General features: G+C 41.1%; 1 protein-coding gene across 6 annotated transcripts in view; it reads right to left on the reverse strand.

Moving 5' to 3' along the window:
• Positions 1 to 474: 474 nt before the first annotated feature.
• Positions 475 to 14707, reverse strand: part of CDC123 (cell division cycle 123) — a 34019-nt gene continuing 19786 nt past the window's right edge. For all 6 annotated transcript variants that reach the window (XM_044423530.1, XM_044423535.1, XM_044423532.1 and 3 more), the window contains exons 8-14: positions 13401 to 13449; positions 12536 to 12611; positions 10247 to 10369; positions 7885 to 7913; positions 6982 to 7110; positions 5901 to 6038; positions 475 to 495 (exon numbers count right to left, since the gene is read on the reverse strand). In XM_044423530.1, the coding sequence (XP_044279465.1) occupies positions 490 to 495; positions 5901 to 6038; positions 6982 to 7110; positions 7885 to 7913; positions 10247 to 10369; positions 12536 to 12611; positions 13401 to 13449 (550 nt within the window). In that variant the 3' untranslated portion in view covers positions 475 to 489. The remainder of the gene's footprint in view (positions 496 to 5900; positions 6039 to 6981; positions 7111 to 7884; positions 7914 to 10246; positions 10370 to 12535; positions 12612 to 13400; positions 13450 to 14707) is intronic.

A 14707-nucleotide genomic window follows, 5' to 3' on the forward strand; every position in this document is an offset into this window, starting at 1 on the left:
CTCTGGTTATCCCTGGAACAGGCACACTAGATGAGTTTCAGCTTCCTGCAATTAAATGAAGTCCTGAAACTAGGTTCAAGGGGTGTTCTTCAAGGGCTAGGGGAAGGTGAGGAGTATAAGCTACTGACACTTTAAGGCAGGAAACTGAAAATGATAAGGAAACTGAAGATGAATGGCTTCCTGGCTAAATGACAGTACACTGAAGAAGATACAGTTCTTATCTGAATCAGAAACTTTCCACCAATACCACAGAATGCCTTGTTCAATCTATCACTTTCCTCTCATTTCTGAACTGTTGGGATAGATCATTACATTCATGGAGTGCTAAGCACCAACTCTCTCCCCATCAATTCCACCATTTTTTGCTGTGATGTATTTAATACCTTGACCAAGATCTGTTCATGGATCAGTGGACCTTGCAGCATTACTCCAACAGTAATGTCCTGCCGCAATTTTCATAATGGGACCTACAAGTCAATTCCAGGTCTTTCAAATCTAAATAAAGTATACAGTAGGGAAATGTGCAGCATCTTGGATAATACCAGAAGCTACTGGCTTTTTAGTTAACCTACCTCGAAGAGGCCTTCTTTAAGCCACTTCCAGTTATTAGATCAGAAGTGAGTTTAATAAGTATACAAGTAATACTACATAATATTCTACCATGCGTAAATAGATGTTCTTTCAAAATTGCACTTAAAATCAATACATTTTAGGCTCCCCCCTCCCCCAAATCATCATTGACTCAGCAACAAGAAAGGACTCAATGAAATGTTTTGATGATATTTCAAGCTATACAGATCAAAAGGTTAAGCCTTTTCCTTGTGCCTGAGTGGTATGATTAACCTTGTTAGAAAGTCAGGTAGGCAAGACTGGTTTGAAGGGAAAACTCTGATGCTTTCCACCATCATCACTGTATCTGATTTACTGGGAGAAAACTGCTTAACCAGACACCAAATAGAATGTCTGCAGGTCCAGTTTAAGATTGACTTGGGACAGAGACATACAGTTTCTGAAAGCTGAAAGTGGTTTGGGAGAACCTTCACTGCACACACACACACACACACACACACACACACACACACTCATCTTCCTGCAGCTTGTCTCATGAAAGTCAGATTTTGGAAACAAACGCTGGGATCCCTAACATGGTACCCATGATCTCTAATATGTTGTGGGTGCATTCCTTGGTGCCAACCAAGCTCCCTGCCCCTTTTCTTATTAAACATTTTTGCCAGATTTTTAAAAATCAAATGTTCTAACTGGGACTCTAAGATCCTATGAATGGATATGTTAGAAGCCTGTACCATTTTTATTTCCAGTTCAGCCTCTGGGCAGCTGCAGCTCAGCACTTTTTCCCCTGCTACCCAGAAAAAGAGGCTTGCATAGTAGGGTGTGTCTGTGTTCTGTCTATGGCATGCATGTGTCTGTGTGGCCTGGTTGTTTGTTTGCTTGATTTTGGTGGGCATATTATTGTTCCTGAGCATTAGATTTTAAGGGTATTCCCATGTTACCTATTTTTGTAAAGAAGGAATGTATTTACTATAAATAGTGCTCCCTCTTTCAAATCACCCTCTGCTTTCTAAAAAATTATAGTCTGTTCTTATCGCTGCTCTTATATGAGTAATATGGGAATGCTATCAGAGTTCTAGTGTCTCTTTAGAAAAAGATTTAGATTTGTTTTCCATTGGCAACAAGGCAATTAAGGAGGACAGTGCTCTATGTTAGGGAAAGAGGTCATGAAAAAGCAGGAGAAATGCCATTTTCAATATCAGTATGTTGCTATGCACAGGTCACATGCACCACTCACAACCTAATTAGTTTAAAACCTCAGACTAAGGATGCCATAACTCCAAAACAATCAAGAAGCTTGCAAAGTTTTAGAAAAGAGTGATGAAAGTGATTGAGGAACACTTTCTTTACGAGGATATGTTGAAGGGGGGCTTAGAAGTGATACTAAGTGAGGAGGACATGCCGTATTTCCCCAAAAAGAAGATGTAACCAGAAAATAAGCCCTAGCATAATTTTTCAGAATGCTCAAAATATAAGCCCTACCCCCAAAATAAGCCCCAGTTAAGATAGTCAGTAAGACAGACAGCGAAACACAGTGGTACATCCGTTGCAACACACAATGGACATATTTAATTAAAAATGATGTTAATATTAAATATAAACAAATAATAGTATTGAGATTAATACTTAAAATAAATTATAATATGCATTATATTTAAGTATTTGTAAATAGTCAAGCGGGCGCCTTTGGATGAGAGGTAAACGCCTATGTAAACTGATGAACTCGAGACTCATTGCCGAATGACCGATTGGAGTCCAGACACAACACATGAATAATGTGCACACTTGATAATGAACAGACGTGTTTCATAATTCAATACATCGTGTGTTGTAAAGGTAGGTTGCTTACCTGTAACTGTCATTCTTCGAGTGGCCATCTGTGCATCACACATATGGGTGCTACACCTGCACAGTGCCTAAGGCCAGAAAGATTACAAAGCTAACAATTTTTGGCGGGAAAACTCCGCTCCCCTCCCATTCAATGATATAAATGGAGTGGAGTGTCCGCCATTCTCTCAGTCTATTGAAGACCAGACGTTCGCCCTCTCGCGGGAGTGAGAGATATTACAATAAATTCCGTAGGGACCATGAATATCAGGATAAGAACATGGTCCTGAATAAGAATCCACTCACTGACACCAAGCGGGACTGGCGGGTGGGTTGTGTGAATGCACAGATGGCCACTCGAAGAACGACAGTTACAGGTAAGCAACCTGCCTTTCTTCGTCATGGCCTCTGTGCATCACACATATGGGTGACTGACACGCTTACCAGAGTCGGAGGAGGGCAGTGTCGTCATCGAAGGACAGTGCAGAGGACTGCCCTGCCAAAGGAACAGTCCTGTCTTGCAAGCATATCAAGGCGATAATGCCTGGCAAAAGTGCACAGGGCAGCCCATGTTGCAGCTTTATAGATGTCCTGAATTGGGATTCCTGCAGCAAAGGCAGAGGAAGCTGCTACCGCTCTCATTGAATGACCTCTCGAAACAACAAGTAAGTCAATTTTGGCAAGTTGATATGCCAACTCAATTGTCTGAACAATCCATTTTGAAAGCCTCTGTGAAGACACAGGGGAGCCTCTGTCATGTTCAGAATACTTCACAAAGAGGCGGTTAGATTTTCGAAGAGATTCTGTACGCGATCTGTAAAAGGCTAAGCAACGGCGCACATTGAGGGCATGCAGCAATCTTTCAATCAGATTCGAGGGCGATGGAAAGAAGGCAGGCAGAACAATGTCCTGACTGATATGAAATGGAGTAACTACTTTGGGCAAAAACGACGAATCAGTATGAAGAACAACTTTCTCTTTATGGAAGTTCAAATAAGGGGGATCTACTCGAAGAGCACAAGGCTCACTAGCTCTTCGGGCTGATGTGATGGCTACAAGGAAGGCAGTCTTCCAGGACAGAATACGTAAGTCAATAGTTGCCAGAGGTTCGAAGGGGGCTCTGGTGAGTGCCTGAAGTACAACTGAGAGGCTCCAAGTAGGCATGACAGGACGAATTGGTGGATGGAGATTCTGTAGTCCTTTAATGAATCTTCTAACTGCTTGAGAAAAGACCGATAATGAACACTCATGCCAGGTCTCTTCGCTGGTCCGGTAGGGAAGCAGTGATGTTGTCAAGCTTCTGCATATGGAAGTATTGGTACCGGGCCAGTGTTGCTTCATAGTTGGAGATACGAAGGCCAAGTCCAGAAGCCATGTAAATTCACTGCGCCAACATATCAATTTTCCAACCCTCATTGCGAGGGGCAGTATGGCCCCTCGACTCTCGTCCTTGGGAAGATTCCACCACTACCGAGTTCGGTTTTGGGTGATGCAGGAGAAATGGTATGTCCTGCTCCCAGACTTGGTACATTGCCTCATAACGACGTGACATAGACTGGGGTTGAGTCAGTAGGTCCCAAGGTTGCACCATAGCTTGACGGAGGGTCGTTATCAGAGGCAGGATGATGGCAGCAGATTGTTCACCCTCAGAATATCATAAAACTTATCGGTGCTAGGGTCGATACGATGTTGGGCTTCGATCTCTAGCGACCGGACAAGTCTTGCCATCAGTTCTCTGAAGATGACATGAGGTTCCTCCGGCGATCCCGGCCCAAGTTGTAATGGCTACATTGGGCGAGGTCGACGCCACCTCGGATTCGTCTGAATCAGTCCTGTATTGCAGTGGTCCACTGGAAGAGGAATTCGCTGGCAAGGTGGGGTGTCCCAATCTCATCTGCCTGGAGGTAGACAGAGCCCCTCTTGGTACCAGGGAAAGCGTACGGTCCTGAGCCAACGGATAGTAGGCATAGGAAGGGTAGTCATCCCAACCTCCACGATGACTGCCCTAACGGGGCTGGTCCCATACCTCCAGGAGTTGGTCTGAGAAGTGACGTAGGTGACATGGTTGATGGGAGATAGGTTCCGCGGTTGGCCCAGGATACGGCATCATTGTTGGAGAACGAGCTGCCGGCGGAGAATCACAAATCTCCCCATCGGAGATGGATTCATGCAACGGCACCTCAGGTCGCTCGGGGGACGAATGCACTGAGTTAAGACCTGTCTAGGGGACCCTGGTGGAGTCACCTGCATGGCAATCTGCAGGGACGGGCCCGTTGGCGTCAGTGCTGTCACAGCCATCAGGACCGATGGTACAGATGAACCCGAATCATGGTGTCAGACTTGATTGGGTTTCCTAGGCTTGTGGGCCATCTTATCCAACTTATCCTTCTTTGGCTTTTTATGGCCAGAGGATTTCTCAGATCCGCCATGTTTCCTCTTCTCCTTTTGCTTGTGAGGAGGAGAAGGAGGTTGTTGTGCCTGCATAACCAGGGCACCATCAGCCGATGGGCGCGGTGGAGGCGTGGCGGAAGCAGAAGCAGGCTTAGCGGCCAGTTGGTCGGATTGCATGAGGGCCTGGTCCCACAGCATTTTCCTCAGGCGGTTCTCACAGTTTTTGCGCGCCTGTTTAGTAAAGGCCTGACAATGGCCGCATTTGTCGGTTCTGTGTCTCTCGCCCAAGTGTGGGTCGGTGAGTGACATCTTTGACCCGCACTGTGAACATTTGCGGAAAGCCGCCCGCTGCGCCATCGCGAAAGAAGAAATAAGAAGGAGGAGATAGTAAAGAGGGAAAGATTTTTTTTTTGTTTTTGGTTTGTTTGGTTTTTTTTTTAGAAAGTTGAAGAGTAAATGGGGAAACTCGAACGGGAATGAAAAAACTTGGAGATAAGAGATAACAACTAGCAACAAGGAACAAGATAGCAACTAAGATCAATACAGCGAGAGATAAAGGCTCGAGGCACAGTGAACGGCAGTTGCAAAAGACTGAGAAAATGGTGGACACTCCGCTCCATTTATATCGTTGAGGGGGAGGGGAACAGAGTTTTCCCGCCAAAAACCGTTAGCTTTGTAATCTTTCCAGCCTTAGGCACTGCACAGGCACAGCACCCATATGTGCGATGCAGAGGCCATGATGAAGAACAGATGTACTTAATGCGCTCATGTGTTGCCACTCCTGTCTTGTAAGTCTTCAATTAACACTTGATTTAATGGTAGATTTAAAGGGAATAATAGTTTGACCCCCAGCCAAGATGAGTGCAAAAAGAAAGAGCTATTCCATTGAGTACAAGAAAGGAATCATGGAGGACTCTAAGGCTTTTATGGCTTTTGTAAGGAAAAAAATAAGACATTACCTGAAAATAAGCCCGAATGCGTCTTTTGGAGCAAAAAATATAAGACCCGGTCTTATTTTTGGGGAAACACGGTATTAGATGTATAGAAAAGTATAAACCATGTACAGAAGAGATAAATTTTTCAGCATCTCTCAATTTACAAAATTCACTTACCAGTTTGAGCAAGTCAATTAATTTGTGAACATCTTCTCCAGTGGAAAGATCTACAAAATCTTTGGGTAGTCTGTAGCTGAGATAGGGGCTGGGTTGGACAGTAAGGTTGCTGTTCGTACAACGGAATGCTGGGTAGTCCTAATTTGAAAGGGTGGAAGGATAAGGAAAAATGTCAGCTTGTTTAACCTCAGTTTGGTATGCTGTTTAGGTAGCCTGACAATGCTGTCAGGAATATGATCAAAACATTATAATGGAGAATCTATTCACTCAGGCAGTTCCACTTTTCTCAATGGCTTTTAAAATGCACTTCGATTACAAATTTTGTTACCCATACATTGTGTTAAGACAATCAAAAAAAATTCAGAGTAGTTGAATATTTCTAGGGGGCAGAATGTGAATGTGCCCTGGGCAACAATAGAATTTCCCAGAAGACCATTTTCAGAGCAGAGTCAAACAAGATGGCCTGCTGGCAGGCTCTACTAGCACAAATGCAACTCCCTTCACACTTTCAACTGCCAATGTGGAGGGCATGGTCCATGGCCCAGGAGCTTCAGTTGCCATCTTCTACTATAATTGAGAATCAACATTTTCAGTGTCTGAGCACATAAATATTAACAGTGAATAGAAGTAAGAAATACTGACAATTCTGTGAGATGGAGGAACCAAAATGATGAACAAAGCAAACACTGTGAGGAAATGAAACGTTAAATGTACAAAGAGCAAGTTTATAAATTAAGATGAGTTAAAGCAGGTGTAACATTACTCTTCAAGAATAATGTTGAATCAGAGGATGTTTTGTCTGGAAGATGCAATAAACTTCAGAAATATGACTAGCTTGTGAAAGCAGGGCTGTCGCTCTGAATGCCTTCTTCAAATTAAGCTTGCTTTTCATTTTCCATTCACCAGCCAGCTCCCTGCATTTCAGAAGTGTAGCATACATATGCAGCCGATGAACAAAGACAAGGCACCAAGGATAAACCCTTTTACTCCTGCTGTTCCAATATTCCAGAAAAAACAAGGGCCAGTTTTATAGTAGCCTGCAAGGGCAAAAATTTGGGAGACTTCCACGAGTTTTTCTTACTTGCTCCATGGCTGCAGCTTCACTTTGGTCTTCTTTCAAACTGTTTCCTGATCTCAGTTCTTCCCATGTAAACAGCAGAGAATCTGTCACTTCACCAAATGGATTAAAGTCAATAAGCCACACTCTCCCCTGCAAGAGAAAAATGGTAGAGACAAAACAGAAATCTGTTCATCTAGATGACATGCAGAAAAGCTTTGGAATGCTATATGAACAAACATGCTTACTACAAACATTCATGTGACTGTCTTTATACATTTATTTATGAATGTATCCATTTCTATACTGCCTAAGAACTGAAGCTCTCTGGGCAATTAACAGTTTATACACACTATTAACATACAATCAAAATACGACTACAATAAAAACAGGGTATAAAAATTCAGTACATGCCCAGTCTTTGAAAAATTGGGCTTGATGACATTTATTCATAGGCTCACCATAATTTGGAGATGTCTTGACAGCACGTAACAACAGCAAATGATCAGTTAAGTGGCCCTGTATTTGAAAGGGTTTCCAGCTCAACACTGAACATGCAAGAGAAGCAAGACCATCTGCAATGGAGAAGGAAGGTTTCTGTCTCTTGGAGCTGGGTAAGATGAAATCAGAATGGTCTGGCTGAGTGGGCCACTCTAGACCATCCATAATAAAATCGCAGCTAGAATATTCACACATGCTGGAAAGAAGCTTTAAAAAGCCTGTTACTAATTGCTGTGATAGCTTTATGATTGTACAATGGCAGTTCATTTTTATGGAAGAGTAGTACAGAATTTACTAAAATGAAATATTGTTTTGCCAAGGAGGAGATGATAATCTAAAATATATTTCTGCCCAATCATTTAGGAAGCATCAGAATTTGGTCAGAACAAAACTAATAAAACATTTCCAACCAAAATGTTCACTTACCATGCTGTCTCTGTAGACATCAAACACAACTGGAAAGACACCAAACAGAAGTGGGGGAGGAGATAAGAGGGAAAGTTAGGATCTTTCTTGAATGTATAGAAAAGCTGTAGCCATACACAGCAGTAGTTAACCACACACTATAAGCGGTATTTTAGCACTAAAAATAAAGATACAGGAAAGGGCTATCACACTGATCAAGGAATAGGAACACCTCCGTTATGACAAAAAGCTAAAATGGTCCAGGCTTTTTAATTTAAGAGAAAAATGACTCAAAAGGTGAGCACGATTCAGAATCGTTTGAAAAGAATGTTTCACTCATAACATTTGAACAAAGAATCAGCCAACTAAATTGACTGGAAGACGGTTCAGAATGCATGAAGTACATAGTACATGGATACACTGATCTATGGAATTTGCTGCCACAAAATGCAGTAAATGCGATGAGGTTAGATAGCATTGCAAAGTATCAGTCAAATTTATGGATAAGGTTTATCCTTTCATATTAGTTATGACAGCTACATGGAAATACTTACTGCCTAGTAAATCTAGTATGCCTATGTTATACATGGTTAAATCTGCATACTTTTTGCCTGCCTCTGAGTATGCCAACATTTCTCTGCCATTTAATGAAGTTAGAATCTTTTGGTTACTGACTCACTGACCACATATACTACATAAAGAGCTTTCTTTCAAGAAACTGTTCTCGAGCACAATGTTTCTAATTTTGGGGTAAGAAATCTGAATTCACTGAGTTCAGACTGTGTTTTCTAATGTAGCCCATTAAACCATACTTCTATATAAGCTCTACTTCTTTAGCTGTGTGGCTAAAATGAATGCTATGGAATCACTAGGTATCTTACAAGCCACACAAGGCAACAATAGGTTCTATTCTAACATATACTTTAGGCGCATTGTAACATAATCAATATAATCTTCCACAATTCAGTGTTTGAAAGAAAAGATCATTGCAAGCTGCAAACACTGTCTGTGGAGATAAAAGATAAAGGATTTTTATCTGTATCTGTGGAACACTTTTTCTTACAGTTACTATAAAAAACAATTTTTCAATTCCTTCTCCAAGCATAAGAACTAAAGCATAACATTTTAATGCATTCATGTGTGCTCATACATATACACTAGTTTGCAAATAATGTCAATTCCTAGGTATAAGTCAATAATTCTTATGGCTGAGAGCAAGCACAAGAATGTGGTGTCTTCTGCATGCTTGTCACTTCCATTTTCAACCAACAATGAAGGAATGTTCCTGGGTTATTACTATGATATTCAGCCTTTGCAACTGTGAAACTATGGGCTGTTTAGGGTGTTAAAACCCAGAGTTTTAACCCAGCAACAAATCATGATTGATTGCTGAGTAAACTCTGAACTGTTTAACCCATAAACAGCCCAGAGTTCTGGGTCAGGATATCACAACTACCGAGGAATATTCCTTGTTAACTGAAAGCAGAAACGATGAGCACTCAAGAGTTGTTGCCACATGTCAGCCAGAGTTGGATGAGTTGATTTTTACTTCCACTGCAGTTATTAGTACAGCTATTTATAGTGGGTCTATATAGTTTTACTGATACCTATAACTGGTATCTGTATTGCCCTGAAGGCTTCTCTGACACTAAAAGGACAATAAAAGAGGTTAACATTAATATTATTGCCCATCCATCCCATCATCTTAGGAGGCTCAAAATTTTTCAGGAGGCTGAAAAAATCCTCAATTCCTAAAGTCGTATAAACTCCTAAATTCTGAAATCATTTAAAGTTAGCTGACTTAAATATCATTATTTTAGTAAAGAGTATAATTTGTCCGACGTTATTTTTTATTTAGCAAAATACTATTTGTTTCTGATAAAGAACAAATGAGGAGTCTACTCCGTTTTCACAATTTTCTGTTCTTCAGGATTGACATCAGAATTCTACTCATCAAGTGCTGAATCAATCTTGGGCTATGATTCTCACTTTGGCAAACTTTATAGGCACTTGGGAAAGAAATGCATGTAAACCAAGAAAAGAGTTTGACATTCCTGAGGAAACTTCTCTTGAGCATATTTTTAAAAAGAAGCCAATTTGAAACTAAAAAACAGATTGCCTGTTGAATTACCTGAGTGGCTCTCAGTGAAATTTCTAAGATAAACTGTGGCTATCAGTAAGATTCCATTCCCAACACCACACCACACCACTTTGTATGTGGTCCTAGGTGAGCAAGACTAGTCCCAGCTATTTTTAGCAGAAACCATCAGGCAAATCAATCAGGGAAGAGCATCTGGCACGTCAATCCTCCAGAACTATTTTCAAGAGAACCATTATCTTTCAAAAATCACCTATTGCTTCCCAATGTTAAAAGAGTACTTACAGTCTTCATTAAAAAATTTATACTGTATGTGTTTCTGGAAGAACTCCTGTATACATCTACAAATCTCTTCTTTCTGTTTAGAGATGTGCTCATAGTATTGAGTGTAGTCTCGCTGGGATATACCTGTCAAAGGAAGTATAATCATTCATCCATTGCTACAGTAAGATTAAAATAGAATGTGAGATGGTTGGTAGAACATGACCAAGTTCTCTAAATATGCTTGCTGTAATAGTTCCGATAGGTAAAAAGAGAGGAGTGCTCACTGTTTTTTTCTTTTCTTTGCTTACCTTCACAGAAGCTTCTGGTCAGATTTTTGAAAACAGATTCCACTGAATGCAAGTTGGCTTTTTTTCCAAATAGTATCTCCTTTATAAAGGTCTAAAGTTTAGACTCTAAACTGTGTTTCAGACTGCTGCTAGAGTAGCATGCAAATAATCATGTGTACTAAGATTACCCTACACCTACTTAAAATCTTTCAGGAATAATTCAGGAACACAGCATTTGATTAGAATGGTATACCAAAGTCAAGGCTATTTCTGTATTACACATCCTGTCTCTTTTTATAGCAATCCAGAGAAATCACAGAATTAAATTCAGCAAGCCTTATAGGCAGACAGGGCCTCATTTGGACACAAACCCTACAGAATTTCACACTACCCTGATAATGCAAGCAAGCAGTTTTACCTTTTTGTCATGACTGCAAATAAGCAGCTCAAAATAACATTTTAGTCTAACGGCCTTGTGAGATTGAATGACTTCACTGTCTTTTAACCAGAGAATTTCAAATCCAATATACTAGCTGGTCCAGTTGTTTCTGCCTCTCTTTATCCAAGTATAGGTATGAAATCTCTATTTGAAGAAAGCATGTAGTTGGCATCAGTTCAAACTCCACAGTCTACCAAGAAAATTGCACTGATGAAGCAGACAGTTATGATTGTGACATTTTCCCACCCTCTGGCAGGGAAGAATAAACATCCATTGACGTGCGGCAGCAGTTATATATGTTCCCATGATGCATTTCTCCATTTCTACATCACGACCTTTCCCAACCTGGTACCTTCCAGATAAATTGGGGGGATTATGGGAGTTGTAGTCCAGCACACCTGGAAGGAGCCAAGTTAGGGAAGGGTAATGTATGCTTCAGTAGAAACAGAAATGCTCTAGGCAGCATGCCTAATTTTCTTTGCTCAGTGTCAAAGTGAGAATGTACACAACTGAAGACATCAAGAAGTTGACTTTTTAAAACTTGTTGATGTCTTCAGTTGTGATGCAGGCCCTGAGATCTCAGAGACATGGCAAGTTGGAACTAAAAATAAGTAACTCTGAAGATACATAGATAAGATAGGACCACAGAAAATGCAGATTTATCAAGTTAAAAATCCACCACTGCTTTGTGCCCGTATTCCATATTATGTACAGTAAAACATTGCTGGTACATTTATATTTTGAGTTTTCAGGCTTTGTAATTGTGAACTGCTTCAAGCATTAATGTATATTGAAAATACAAATAAAGTTATTATTTATGAGCAACAACAGCACTGCCAAAGCAGTCATGGCCATATTACATTTCCTGCATAGAAAAGATACAGTGACAGCTCAGCTCATAAACGCCTCAGTTCACGACCAAATTGGGTCGTGAACAGAAATTTCAGAAAAATTTTGCCTCAGGTTGCAAACTCCGCGGGTGCAATGGCAGTCATGCTTGCGGGGGGATGGCTGTGATCCGTGTTCAGGGGGCTGGGGGAGACGGCTGCTATTGTACCCATCTTCCCTGCACAAGTGCAACTATGATCGTGCCTGTCTGTGGCCGCAATTGTGGTCGTGCAGGGAACATGGGCGTGATCACGGTCGCGCTGGGCGGGGGGAGATGGCCACGATCATGCTTGGGGGATGGGGGAGATGGCCACAATTGTGCCTGTCTATGGCTGCGATCACGGTCACACCTGGGGGAAAGATGGCCGCAATTGCACAGGCACAGGGAACACAGGCACAATCGCAGTCGTGCTGGGGGACAGATGGCCGCAATCGTGGGGTGGGGGGGGAGATAGCTGTGATCTTTGTTCTTTGTCACTTTGCTTCAAATTTTTGTGATTAAAAAAAAAAAGTTACAGAACGAATTAACCTTATTTACATTGAACCATATGGGGAAATTTGACTTGGCTTACGATGAATTTGGGTCGTGACCAGAGTTGTGGAACGGATTAAGTTCGTGAGCCAAGGTACCACTGTATATGAAAGGCAACCATGAGAAACAGCATTGAATGGAAGAATCCTTACTAGTAACCTCACCTATAAGTTTGTTTTCCTTCACAAAACATCTGAATTCTGCCCCAGGAATTAATTCACACCATTTTCGGAGTACAAGCTATTGAAGGAAAACAAAAGTAAAATACACAACAAAAAAAAAACCTGGATCACTGTTAATTAGCATCAAAGTACACATGCTCAATGTCAGCAGTAATTATATTTTAAAAAACAGTTTTAAACAAGAGGACTGTTTTAGTTTGTGCAATTATCTCAGCAAACCAGCCAAGAAGCTAAAAAGTTCAAGTGTGATTGTTAGCACATTTTATTTGCAAGAAACACTTGACTAATATGCAAATCTTCCTTTTGCCTCTATTAAGAACCAATTTCCCTTGCAGGAGAACCATTGAAGGTCCATCTAAAACAGCATCCTGCTTCCTATGCCTACCAGCCAGACATCTCTGCAAGTTCAGAAATATGAACATCTATATGAAGGCACTGAAGCCAGCCCGTATCAACTGGCCCCAGCAACAACTGACATTTGGACACAGAACAAGGGTAATTTAAATGAACAAATATTTTCACATGATGTGAGAAGGGGTGGTGCATTCTGCCCACTGCAACACACACATATACAGTTTACAAAAAACAAACCAAAACCAATCCATCTTTAAGTACTTCATACTCTGCCAAACAGCAGCAGCTAATTACTTCCCATCAGGGAGGGTTCATGCAAGGTAAAAATTAGATAATTTTGCACTGTCCTTTATGTTTAACCAGTGAAGTAGCTGATAAGTATTTCTTTCTTTCATTCTTTGTATAAAGAGACATGAAAGCACAGCCTTTGTGTTGCATTACTAGTTATTTCTACAGGCAAAAAAGCAGTCCAGAAAAAGAAGCTTCTTCTTACCTCATATTCCAAACTGGGGTCAGGGGAATCATCATTACAATGGATAAATCTGGGGGTGGGGGGAAGCACATGCATCAGCATTTCCTCCAGTATTTGCTTATATTTCAGAACAAGGCGTAAGAACATGTTAATCAAGAAGTTAAATCAATTGGTGGAAAAGATCATTAAAATCTCCACCTTGTCCATTAACTGTACAAAGCAATAAGCTACTTCAATCCTATAATGCTCCACCAAAATCAATAGACTCAAGTTCAGCTAATATTTAAGTGCAATCTTGTTGATGTTTAGTCAGACATAACCCCCATCAAGTTCAGTTGGATTTACTCCCAATTTAGTGCTGACAGGATTGCAATCTTAGTCTAAATCCCATGCAATAGGCTTATCAACAAGGTTGTGCACATCTTCTAAGGTACAAGATTAGCACGAAAGGGGAAATATTTATTAGACTTAATGCTTAATATTCAGCCTCTCCAGGAACAAACATTATTTTGGGCTCAGAAAATGCAGTTTCCATCTTTTCTTCCCATTCCTTGCTAAGCTAGCTTGTTCACTGTACCTTGTATGGAACGTGGTTAGACAAGTTTCATTGGCACCTAATGGACAGTACTTATGACATCTAAATTGACTCTCCAGCAATGGAGTTGTCCTTCATTTCAATGCAGCATAATAATTATGCCTTTCTTGTTCTTCTTCAGATGAGCTAATATATGGTTCCCAGAGGGTTTTCAGTGGAGGCTACTTACAGAGTCAGACCTACTAAGGTTTAGCAGAAGTACAGCTTTAAGTGCCTCCAGAACTTATACTAAAAGTCAAAATTATTGTATTTCCATCCCAACTTTCTCCCATTGTGAAACTCAAGGTTCCCATTGTGAAACTCACATGCAGTTCCCAAGTGGTCTCCCCTGCATGCTCAGGCCAGCCCAAACCTGCTTAGCTTCAACATGGCGGGTGCCTTATGTGCCTTCAGACCATACTCTGGGTCTGAGCATACATTCAACTATACCTGGGCAGAAGGCAGATCTCCAGAAGTTTTGGATTTCAGCTTCAGGCATTCCTGACAAGTGGCCATGCTGGCAGTTGAAGTACCAAGCACCTGCAAATCCACCTTCTGCTCACCCCTGCAGAAGAACTATGCAATGACTATAAGCTGAAATCACCATACTAGAGGATCACACTGTGAAAATGTTATTCAGTTTGTAGTGTGAGATTCAGTCATCCAACAGCAGTAGCTTTTAATCCAAAATGAGAGAGCCCATTTCTGACCATATTTGTGGCAGAGCACTTTAAAAGGCAGATGCAGTGTCTGC

The sequence above is a fragment of the Varanus komodoensis genome, unplaced genomic scaffold (genome assembly GCF_004798865.1).
Source record: "Varanus komodoensis strain SLA01 unplaced genomic scaffold, ASM479886v1 scaffold13_3, whole genome shotgun sequence".
In the NCBI taxonomy this organism is placed as follows: Eukaryota; Metazoa; Chordata; class Lepidosauria; order Squamata; family Varanidae; genus Varanus; species Varanus komodoensis.